This window comes from Diabrotica virgifera, chromosome 5, assembly GCF_917563875.1.
Source record: "Diabrotica virgifera virgifera chromosome 5, PGI_DIABVI_V3a".
NCBI classification, from domain to species: Eukaryota; Metazoa; Arthropoda; class Insecta; order Coleoptera; family Chrysomelidae; genus Diabrotica; species Diabrotica virgifera.
In genome coordinates, this window is record NC_065447.1 from 199,838,904 (window position 1) to 199,851,436 (window position 12,533).

A 12,533-nucleotide genomic window follows, 5' to 3' on the forward strand; every position below is an offset into this window, starting at 1 on the left:
GTCGTGGATTTTTGTTAGCAGAAGCGATAGTGTTACTGGTGCGATGAAAATATAACTCTGTTCTTACAATAGCATCTACGAGTTGTGATGGTTCAGCATTGGGCACGGTAAAAAGATTTTCCTCATGAAGAAAAAGGCCACATTCAAGTAAGTCGGGCTCACTATATTGCTGAATACAACAAAATATGGTGGGTACCGACTGGATGGATCAAGGTGTTTCAACCTACCTAGTAGCAATTTGCAGTAAAAAATGGTACTGGCAAATTGTAACATGGTTGTTGTATGTTGCAGTCCATAATTCATGGCATTTGTATAAAAAAAATAAAAAAAAATATATCCTTGCTATCGTTTAGGAGAGAATTGGTCCAAGTTCTTCTCGCAAGATATGGAAGTCGTCCCTTATATACAGGAAGACCTAGTCTACATAGACAGAACTTGCCAGATCTTCGTTTTGATCGCTTCGACCATTTGTTACATCAAGCAGTAGAAGGCGATGTGCTAGAGACAGATGTACAACATCTGGACGAACAATGTGTAAAAAATGCAACGTTGGTTTGTGTGTTAATTGTTTTGTAGGATACCACACCAGACGATGAAAATATTCTCAAATAAATATTTAAAAAAAAATTAAAATTTTATTTCCAACGATCCTAAAAATTCCTTAAGCGCCCAGCGTTACCATATGGTAACACCATATAATTTTTTTAAGAGAAGACAGGAAACCAAAAAACTTGTTTTTTTGGATTAAATTATTAACATTTTCATCAAATTAACCCTAAAAGTAAAGATTTTTAAATAAAAAAAAACTTAGGCGTTAATGGGTTAATATCATCGTGACGTATATTGTTCACCACCGGAAACAACAAATAATAAACTGTAAATTACGATCTTCCCAGAACGCCGATTATAACGAAACTAAAACCAAATTGCAAAGCAAATTCCACTGGTAGGTTAGAGAGATAAACAAGGTCAAAAATTAAATTTTTAAATATATTTGCAGTAGAATTCTTATATCTGGCGTACAAAATACGCCAGCGCGTGTAGTTAAAGGTTAAAAAAGGAATAATTTTTTTTTAACTTGTAACATTAAAAGTAAGTGAGTTAGGCCCAAAATATTGTTGGTTCCTTTTATTTTTTGGTACAAAAATCGCGAAAATCGCCCCCTAATTAGCATCATAAATAAATTTTTTCATTACCACTTCACAAGTTACTTTGCATGTATTATTTATATGATCTGTAAGTTTCATCGGTTCAAAGTGCTTTTTTTAAAGCTGTAGTTAAAATGGCTTGAACGAGTAACTAATCACGAGTTTAGGTAAATTTTGAACAGCCAGAGCATAATCAATTTTAGTATAACAAGAAAACAAAAAAGGAAAAATATTCAGGAAAGCAAAACGTACATTTTATTTCTATTTAAGATTTTTGATATTATTAATAATTTTTAAGTTAATTCCATGAACAATTTCATTTTTTTTTTTCAAAATTAAAAAAATTGTTTTATTTTAAACCCAATTTTTTTCAGAACTGAGCACTTTGAACCAATGAAACATCCCCCCAATGAAATAATAAACAATATAATATAAACAATACACAAGTAAAGTAACTTGTGAAGCGGTTACTATTAATTTTATTTGGGAAGCTAATTAGGGGGTGATTTTCGCGATTTTTGTACCAAAAAATAAAAGGGCCAACAATATTTTGACCATAACTCACTTTAATGTTAGAATTCTTTTTTAAGAAACAAAAATAAACCTTTTTTTAAACACTTTAAAAAAGTTGTAATGAATTTTCCCCGACAAGTGCTCTGTTTTTTGGTTATTTTACATTGAAATATTCGATTTTGAATTTGACGAAAAAGAACCTATTTTTCATTAGCTACAACTCTGCTTATACTGGGTCTGCAGACCTGATGCGTACACAATTTTTTTTCGCTAGAGTACTTACTTTTTGAGTTATCTGCGAAAAACCGTCCATAAATATTTTTTTGTTAAAAATGAACATATTCACTCGCAAATATCTCGAAAAGTGTTGACTTTGTGAAAAAACTCTATAGAACAAAAGTTGCTTAGAATTAGTCATTTTATCCAATTCCGGGCCTATTTTGAACGTATATTTTTTCACTCACGAGAAAATATTTTTCACCCCGTATTTCCCAATTTTTGTAAAATGGAGGGGATGTAGAATTGTAAACTTTTTCTTATATAATAATAGACAATTTCAACTACCTATTTCCAAATTTTCATCCTTCCTTTATTTTTTTGGAGGTTTTCGTAAAATTTTGTGTTCCCTGATCGGGCTAAGAACCAATAAGGTAAATGGTAGCGAAAATAAAATAAAAAATTAAATATCATTTTTTTAATTATACATAATACATTTCACTTAGCGTCTCTAATGTTTTTTAATCTTTGATTGTGTCGACGTTTTGATAACCAGTCTTATTATTCGTTTTGTACAGAAATAAAATATATAAATAAAAATTGCTCCGATCAAAAACAAAAAACCTATCACATCTAAAAGTAAATACTGATAAAATGGCATGTCTGTTACAGCAGTCCTCATAAACGGAGCTCCTTTATACTTGGCAACATATTCGATCCAATAAATGGCGGTGTCCATTGGGGACATTGGTCTATCTTTGAATCTTTCGGATAATAGTTTGGCATTCTGAGCATACCTAAAATAAAAAAAAATATTTATCTACACTCTGTTTAATAAATTATTATTGATAGTACAGCTTTTATACGTTACACCTAGTCCATTTACATGTTACATTTAGGGTTGCATTTCTTAAAAGAGTCAATTTTTTAATGTGTAGGGGAGTTCAGTAGAAGCTTAAGTTCAAGTTTTTGTAATTACGTATTTTTTATGGGAAATAATCCACAATTTTACTAAAAAATGAATTTATTAACGTTTCGAAGCCCAAATCGGGTTTCGTTGTCAAAATACAAAATACTATTAAAATAAAACAAACATGTTGTTGCTAAGTAAAAAAATTCTTCTAATAATTTATTTAATCTGACTCATTTATATTGGTAATTCAGACGTATATTATACATTTTAAAGTAGAAGACTTTAAAATGATATCGCCAATATTTATGAGTTGCGTTCCTGGGACGACTTTACTAAAAGATAGTTCATTCGATTACATGAAATCAATCCCAACTCAAGAATATCCGTCGCAAAAAAATCATAGCATGTGATCGGTCTTTAAAAAGACAACCAAATGCAACGATGACAGTAAAATTCTCGCGTTAGAGATTCCATAGTAAATCACGAGGGAAAACCAGGAAAAAACCTCGTGGTACTATCCCGACATCGTAAGTATTTGGTCTTACATTTAATCTACCTTCAAAAAACTAATACCAAATTCTGACTTTAATATGTTTAAATTATAAATAATATTAATATTACATAGATATACAATAAGTAATACTAAAATATAAAATTTGTACTAACTCGATATGTTATTGACTTACTGATCGTGGTATTTTCTTTCTATTGACTTCCTCTTTCAGTATGGGTAACCACATCCTACTGCATTCTACCGAGGAATTTGCGACACAATTGGTTTCATTTAGCATAATTAGAGCCGCTTCTTTGATTTTTCTCTTTTTACCATCTGATTCTTTCAGGACTATACTTGAATCTCTCCACTGAACTCTATGTTCATTATCCCATGCGTGTTGACATATCTGAGATCTATCAAATTTTCTGTTTTTAATATAAGACTGATGTTCACTTATTCTAACGTTTAATGGTCTTGATGTTTCACCTAAATAAAATTGTTCGCATTCACAAGGTATTCTATAAATGCAATTATTTGTTCTTTCTTGTTCATTGTTAGGTTTAGTTTTAGATAGAATAGATCTCAATGTGTTTGTTGTTTTGAATGTTGTTGAAATGTTGAATTTATTTCCTATCGTTTTAAGTTTCTCGGATAGTCCTTTTATATATGGTATTGTTATTTTCCTCGTATTATTTCTTGTGAATGTTGTAGGATCCCGTTCTAAGTTGTTGTGTTCCAATCGATCTAATCTTGTCAATTCCTTATTTATAAACGATAAAGGATAATCATTTTTTAATAAAATAGATGTTAACAATTGTTTTCTTCTAAAAATAATTTTCGTTAGAACAAGTAATTTTGGCTCTATCATATAAGGATTTAATGATTCCCTATTTAACGTTGATGTTGTGATTTGATTTGTAATTGAGATATCTGTTGGTGTGTGTTGGTTTTCTATACACTTGAGTCTCATATCCAGTATCCTTCTTTGAGACTAAAACATCGAGGAAAGGCAAAGTGTTATTGTATTCCTTTTCCATTGTAAATTTTATTTTATTTTATTCCATTTCTAAACAAAATTTAAAACCCACAGTATGGTGGAGATATGTAGATGATGTGTTTTCAATATGGCCTCATAGATCAGAATTGTTGGATACATTCCTGAATATTATAAACGATCAAGAAGAGACAATAAAATTTACAATGGAAAAGGAATACAATAACACTTTGCCTTTCGTCGATGTTTTAGTCTCAAAGAAGGATACTGGATATGAGACTCAAGTGTATAGAAAACCAACACACACCAACAGATATCTCAATTACAAATCAAATCACAACATCAACGTTAAATAGGGAATCATTAAATCCTTATATGATAGAGCCAAAATTAGGTACTTGTTCTAACGAAAATTCATTTTTAGAAGAAAAACAATTGTTAACATCTGTTTTATTAAAAAATGATTATCCTTTATCGTTTATAAATAAGGAATTGACAAGATTAGATCGAATGGAACAGAACAACTTAGAACGGGATCCTACAACATTCACAAGAAATAATACGAGGAAAATAACAATACCATATATAAAAGGACTATCCGAGAAACTTAAAACGATAGGAAATAAATTCAACATTTCAACAACATTCAAAACAACAAACACATTGAAATCTATTCTATCTAAAACTAAACCTAACAATGAACAAGAAAGAACAAAGAATTGCATTTATAGAATACCTTGTGAATGCGAACAATTTTATTTAGGTGAAACATCAAGACCATTAAACGTTAGAATAAGTGAACATCAGTCTTATATTAAAAACAGAGAATTTGATAGATCTCAGATATGTCAACACGCATGGGATAATGAACATAGAGTTCAGTAGAGAGATTCAAGTATAGTCCTGAAAGAATCAGATGGTAAAAAGAGAAAAATCAAAGAAGCGGCTCTAATTATGCTAAATGAAACCAATTGTGTTGCAAATTCCTCGGTAGAATGCAGTAGGATGTGGTTACCCATACTGAAAGAGGAAGTCAATAGAAAGAAAATACCACGGTTAGTAAGTCAATAACATATCGAGTTAGTACAAATTTTATATTCTAGTATTACTTATTGTATATCTATGTAATATTAATATTATTTATAATTTAAACATATTAAAGTCAGAATTTGGTATTAGTTTTTGAAAGTAGATTAAATGTAAGACCAAATACTTACGATGTCGGGATAGTATCACGAGGTTTTTTCCTGGTTTTCCCTCGTGATTTACTATGGAATCTCTAACGCGAGGATTTTACTGTCATCGTTGCATTTGGTTGTCTTTTTAAAGACAGATCACATGCTATGATTTTTTTGCGACGGATATTCTTGAGTTGGGATTGATTTCATGTAATCGAATGAACTATCTTTTAGTAAAGTCGCCCAGGAACGCAACTCATAAATATTGGCGATATCATTTTAAAGTCTTCTACTTTAAAATGTATAATATACTTCTGAATTACCAATATAAATGAGTCAGATTAAATAAATTATTAGAAGAATTTTTTTACTTAGCAACAACATGTTTGTTTTATTTTAATAGTATTTTGTATTTTGACAACGAAACCCGATTTGGGCTTCTAAACGTTAATAAATTCATTTTTTAGTCAAATTGTGGCTTATTTCCCATAAAAAATACGTAATTATAAAAATGCCACAAGGAAATAGCTTCAGAACAACTTCAAGTTTTTGGGGACGCCACCATTGTCACCCGGCCGCCATCTTGGAAAAAGGAGTGCAAAGGGCTTTCGCGCTGTAACTCCTAAACTAACAACCCTATAGAAAATTTAATTACAAATAAAATGTAACAAAATAAATTTTCTATAATTTTATAGGTATCTATTAAATTACTAAGGAAGTAAAACTTCTCTTGTAGGTAGATGGTATATAAATTTATTATAATTTTTCTAAAAAGATCCAAGTTGGATTAAAGTGGGTACATCACTGGTACAAAACAAACGTTTTCGGACTAATCGGTCAATCATCAGGTTGAAACTTCAGATATAAAGTAGTTGGAACTAGCTACATGCTAGTCGAATGACCTTACCATTATAAAAATTAAGCCATTTAGGTTACAACAATGTCGACAATAAGTCGATGTTAAAAGAATACAATGAAATGAACGCAAAAACTAAGGAGGACCAGATGTGATCAAGTAACTATTAAAACCAATCCAAAAATAATTCGACAAACAGAATACTACAAGAATGGAGATGGAACATCTGAAAAACAATGTGACAACATACTGGAAGGCACATTGAAAAACAGACAGAGTTATGTTTACACAAAAAGAAGAAGAAAATCTCATAAAACTGACATAGTCGAAGAACTAATAATTCTTCATTCCTATATTGTATCGATAACGTTAACATTAAACTCAACGTATAAACAGGGCTCAATCTATATAAATAAAAATGAATGTTTGTATGTATGTGTGTACCTTATAGACTCGCAAACTATGCATTTGAATATAGGATGACCATATTGAAAGTTGTTGTACATGAACCTGGGAACGTTTCTGAGTTGGTACGACCAAACTAAGTAAAAAGGGGGCTTGCTCCCCCCATAATTATTTTTTATTTTTTTTGACAAACTGTCCTTTTTTAATTTTATAGGATGTAGAACCAAAAGGTACATTCAACCCTAAATTTTCACTTTTCAATCACCAACCGTTATTTTTTAACAGCCATCTAAATATATAACATCTATGTATATAATATATGTATATAAAATTCTCTGGTCACAGTGTTAGTTACCATATTCCTCCGAAATGACTTGACCGATTTTTATGAAATTTGGCAGGTAGACTCCTTGCTGAATTCCGAACAGAACGGTACTATTTTTTTTTTCTCTCTAGCGTAGTCCGTTTCCGAAATAGCGAACCGTAAGCCATAGAAAGATTCTGAGTAGGTACACAAGAAGAACGAGCGGGAAATTTCATAAAAGAAAAGTGAAATAGTTTAACTTTTGGACTCAAATTGGACAAAATATTAATTTTTTAATTTTGCGAAATTTTACAAAAATATCTCTTTTTTTCACGAATTGCAAGCAGTAGAAACATTCTAAGCACACGAAAAAAACGAGCGGCAAATATTATGTACGAAAAGTGCAACAGTTTAACTTTTCTACGTAAATTGGACAAAATATAAATTTTTTAATTTTACAAAATATTCAAAAAATTGGTATCTACAAACGGAATTTTTACTCACAATTCATACCTAAGCTTTACAATAATTCTGAGCACACGGATAGAACGACCAGCAAATTTCATGGAAGAAAAATGCTACAGTTTAACTTTTGGACATAAATTGAATAAAATATTAATTCTTTAATTTTATGAAATTTTCAAGTGTCAGTGTTGCCATATACTCCACCTAAAGATATTGATAATGTGAGATATAATGTGGAAAGCAGATAAAGCTACCGACAAAATGCTTTTTTATATTGTTACAAGACACTTGATTCATAGATTATTCGGTAATTTTAATCGTTTATCACATTACATGGCAGATAAAAAATATATCAAAAGTTTTTCTAATACATTTACTAACGATATGATCACAAAAATATCGACGAGTATCCTATCATGTAGGTATTAAAAATATCAATAAGACACTGACATTGACAATCGTTGGTTGGTACCATATTAGCCTTTGCTGAGCGAGATATTGAGTGCTCATATTATAATGTTGTGTTCTTCAGTTAGGTGAATAGCATCAATAAATATATTTTTGCAAGTATGTCAAGAAAGGCAATATTACCGCTTTGTTTCAAGTTGAAAATGCCAATATGAATGTTAATCCAATTAACAAAAACTATAAAATAAAAATTCATGAACGGGATTCAGCAGTTATTCATTTAGCCGTTTATCTTGAAAAAGGTCAGCGCGTGTATTTCACGAACCAGACCAGTGATTGATCGTGCTATAAATCCACCCAAAACTGCACTCACCGAATTTTTCAAGGCGGTTAATCATTTGGATGATTTTGGTACCTTTGCACGAGCATTAACTACTCTCACAAGTACCTACCACACTATTTCACATAGACTCAAACAAACTGCAACATGCAACCCGATTGATAAATGTCCCAATCTATTCAAAACACCTTGGTGCGAATATTTACAGTCAATCCAAGGCAGACTGAGTACTTTTATCTTCGACCGTTGTTGACCGATCACTTTTGTTGACCGCAATTTAAACGTGTTCAATTGCCAATGAGATTGTCATCTACAGTGCCATTAGATTAAATTATGATCGATATTATTTTGTTGTTATTTTCATAATTAATTATTATATAAAATTTTAAGGTATAAATTAAAATTAAATGTTTGATGGTCGCGGATTAAGATTGCGCTAAGTTTTATTTTTAATGAATTCTGGGACTGGGGACATTTTGGAACGTTTCACTTTCCACCGTCAGGTCGCACTGTGGTGCCAAATACTGAAAACTTAATCATGAGTTAAAAAACGGCCTCTATCTAGAGATTTTCATGTTTACAGTTTTTTCACATACTATCGTGGAGTAGTAATACGCAGGTATAAAAATCATACCGGATGTATTCTTATTCATAGCTCAGGGACAAATGAATCATGTACGACGTTATCTTGGACGACAGTGAAAGTGAAAAAGAACGCGTGTATGGCAAACGCTGTAAAATGTTTTGTAATTTATCAATTTTATGGCTGTAAAGCAGATTTTCTTTTTTCAAGAATGTAAAATGTAAGTTGACTTAAGATTAACTAAAAATGAGTGCATAAAATTTGTTAATAAATAAACAGTAAAAATATGTATGTATAGTTAAAATAATCAAAATTTTGTACAGATATATTCAAAAAGTACATACTTCTGTGGCGGTTCTACATAACAGGAATATTAGTGCAGTCACTGAAGGTTTTCACCTCCGATTTCGTTGAACCTCCATCGATTTTCATGAAAATTGGTAAGTATTTAGAGGATACCTCAAGGAACAAAGGTGACATGATGCTAACTTGCGCTTTTCCCCTGGGGGTGGATGCCACCCTTTCTCGGGGGTAAAAATTATTTTATTAAAAATAATACCATAAGTTGATAAAGGGACAAATTATAAGCAAAATTTGTAATATAAAGTTATTAAAATAAATCAAGACTTTTTGAGTTATTAGAGACCAAAGATTTTATTTTTTCGTAAAAAAATGCATGTTTTAAATCGGTTTTTCACGTATAAATCAAAAACTATAAGCTTTTACAAAAAAGTTATTATTACTGAAATTAAAGATAATAAAAATTTGAATACATTTCTCACATAAAGAACTAAACTAATGTTAGTTCAAAGTGAGTTATTGGCAATTGAATGTGTATTTTTTTCGACGGGTACGCAAATCTAAGCATTCAAGCTTAAATAACGGGAAAACGATGCAATGTATAAAATATTTCTGCAAAACATTTGTCAAAGTACTTCGGAATACCTATCAAATGAGCTTCAGAATAAGGTAATAGTATCAAAATTAAGCAAGTGTTAATGAAAATAAAAGAACCGTTTCGAATTTTTTAGGAAAAAGTGAAAAATAAAACATACGCCATTTCTACAAAAATTAAAATTTATAGTAATCCTTATAAGAACTTCTTTGTATTAGCATAGGTAATGTTTTCGATAATTGTGACCGGTTTAGAATGCATATTAAAAAAAAACGATATAATTTAAAAAACTCATAATTTTTAAAATTACTGTAATTCTCATATTCTTTTGATAATAATTCCAAAAATACTCAATATACGTAAAAAATTATATATAACCAAATTTTAGTTTTTTCTGTGCCAAATATTTTACCTGTTCTACTATTTCTATAGGGTAAAAAATAACCGAGATAGAAACGTTTAAATCTTAAATTTTGCTGTGGGAACCATGCAACCGGGGTCATTTAACCTTTTATTTTTTGAAAAAATAAGAGGTATAGAAGATTAGGTTTAACCTGGTTAAATAGCACTTGGAATGAACTTTTAAACATTTTTTAGATCAACCTGATATCTTAAACACGAACGGAGCAATTAAAAAAAAACCATACCATTTTTTTGAAAAATTTTTAAAAGATAAATTTTGAAAACATTTTGGAGAATAAATTTTAACCCTATCAACATGTTCGGGGGCTCATTTGATAGATATTTTTAAGTACTTTGACAAATGTTTAATAAGTTTATGTTATAAAACGCATCAATTTCCCGTTATTTCAGCTTGAATACTTAGAGTTTTTTACTTGCCGAAAAAAATATATATTCAATTACCTATAACTCACTTACAGTTAACACTAAAAGGTTTGTCTAGTTAGGAATTTATTTCGTTTTTTATTAGCTTCAATTTTGATAATAATAACTTTTTTGGGAAACTTTACACTTTTTGAGTTATTAATGAAAATTTGGTTAAAAACATGCATTTTTCTCAAGAAAAATTAAAATCTTTGATTTTTAATAACTCAAAAAGTTTTGATTTATTTTAATAACTTTATAAAACAAATTTTGCTTGAAATTTGTCCCTCTATCGAATTATGGAGTTATTTTTAATAAAATAGTTTTCACCCCCGAGAAGGGGTGGCATCCACCCCCAGGGTAAAAGCGCAAGTTGGCACCATGTCACCTTTGTTGCTTGAGATATTCTCTAACCACTCACCAATTTTCATGCAAATCGATGAAGGTTCAACGAAATCGGAGGTAATAGCTCATATCCACCTTCAGTGACTCCACTATATGTCGACGCTGTCAAGCCAAAACGGCATAAACGACATTAACTTGATTTTTCAGGAAACACAAAAAACTGATTATTTTTATTTTTACCAATTCTGCTTATCTGCACAGTGATTCAAAAAAATTGGTGATTTTTTTTCTAATTTTAATATATTGTGAACATTAATATGGCTGAAAATACTGTCTGAAATAAATTAAAAACTATAAAATGGCGCTTATGTCCAATCAAGATATAACATTGGTGAATATGCCAAACTTACCTCTGGCGTTTGTGTCGATCGCATCGTTGTAAGGTTAGTCATTATGGCGCTTAAAAGGGATATATGCCATTAATGAAAAAAGAAACGAAAATCAAAAATTGTCGTTTATGCCAACAAGAAAAATGATGAAATTACGAATATTTTTGATAGGGTTTATTTTTTATTAATCAAAAATACATTCTAAGTTAAAAACAAAACCTTAAATTCTTTAAACATGTTTTGGTGCTAGGATGAAATACTTAAAAGTAAATATGAAATACTTAAAAGTGGATATCTAATAATAAGTAGTGGACTCTAATTCATAATCACTGTCAATATTTGGTTCAACATGCGTATTGATTTGATTGCTTGTATTTTCCTTATTTTGATCACTACTTATACCGTCAGCCAAACCATTATCTGCTGCTAAGTTGAAACATGATGTGAGATCGTGACTAAATATTTCTTCTTCTACTGCAACGTCTGGTGGTTCCTTAAAGATGATAATGTCATTGCAATGTTGGCATTATAAATGTCATAAACCTCTAAGGGAAATATAGAGGGATTATTGTCAGTCAGTATATCATTTTGTACTGATTCGGTATATGTTTTATTTTCATTTAGTAAGGTCATTATTTTTTTACTTCTGCTATTCATGTGCAACAAAAAAATGGCATAAACGCCAAAAATCGATCGCCATTTTTAGCTATATAAAATTGATTTGAACTCTATGCTGTAATACAAAACGAATTGTTCATCACACTAGTACAAATTTACAATAGAATATTTTAAAATAAACTTTTTATTTGCGCAATTTTTAAATAAGAAACCTGCATAAGAATACCATTGAGGAATGGCACTTGTGTCAACCACTATGTAAATATGTGGTTTTGGCATAAACGCCTCATAGTTTTTAAAGAAATTCAGTGTGTTTACGCTTCAAAAATCAATACAAATTGAAAATATTGCAAAGGTAGATAATACCATGTTACTTATCCATAAAAATTGTAAAAATACATACCTTTACTATTATTACTGGACCGAAATGTACACAATGATAATCTTACGGGCACTGGCGATTATGTCAATCGGTGTTCACGTCGGTGTTCACGTGCGTGACTAGACTGGCGTTTATAAAAATTTTAAACCTATATTACACCTATTTCACTTTTTCTGCGGTTATTCCGCGTTGACTGTCTGGTGCGGAAATTAAAATCCTATTTTTTAGTGCAGATAACTAAAAAGTGGTCATTTTGGCGT

The 12,533-nt window shown here is 30.4% G+C and overlaps 1 protein-coding gene across 4 annotated transcripts in view; it reads right to left on the reverse strand.

Moving 5' to 3' along the window:
* Window positions 1-2,340: 2,340 nt before the first annotated feature.
* Window positions 2,341-12,533, reverse strand: part of LOC114324746 (UDP-glycosyltransferase UGT5) — a 110,951-nt gene continuing 100,758 nt past the window's right edge. For all 4 annotated transcript variants that reach the window (XM_028272586.2, XM_028272603.2, XM_028272594.2 and 1 more), the window contains one exon: window positions 2,341-2,674. In XM_028272586.2, the coding sequence (XP_028128387.1) occupies window positions 2,389-2,674 (286 nt within the window). In that variant the 3' untranslated portion in view covers window positions 2,341-2,388. The remainder of the gene's footprint in view (window positions 2,675-12,533) is intronic.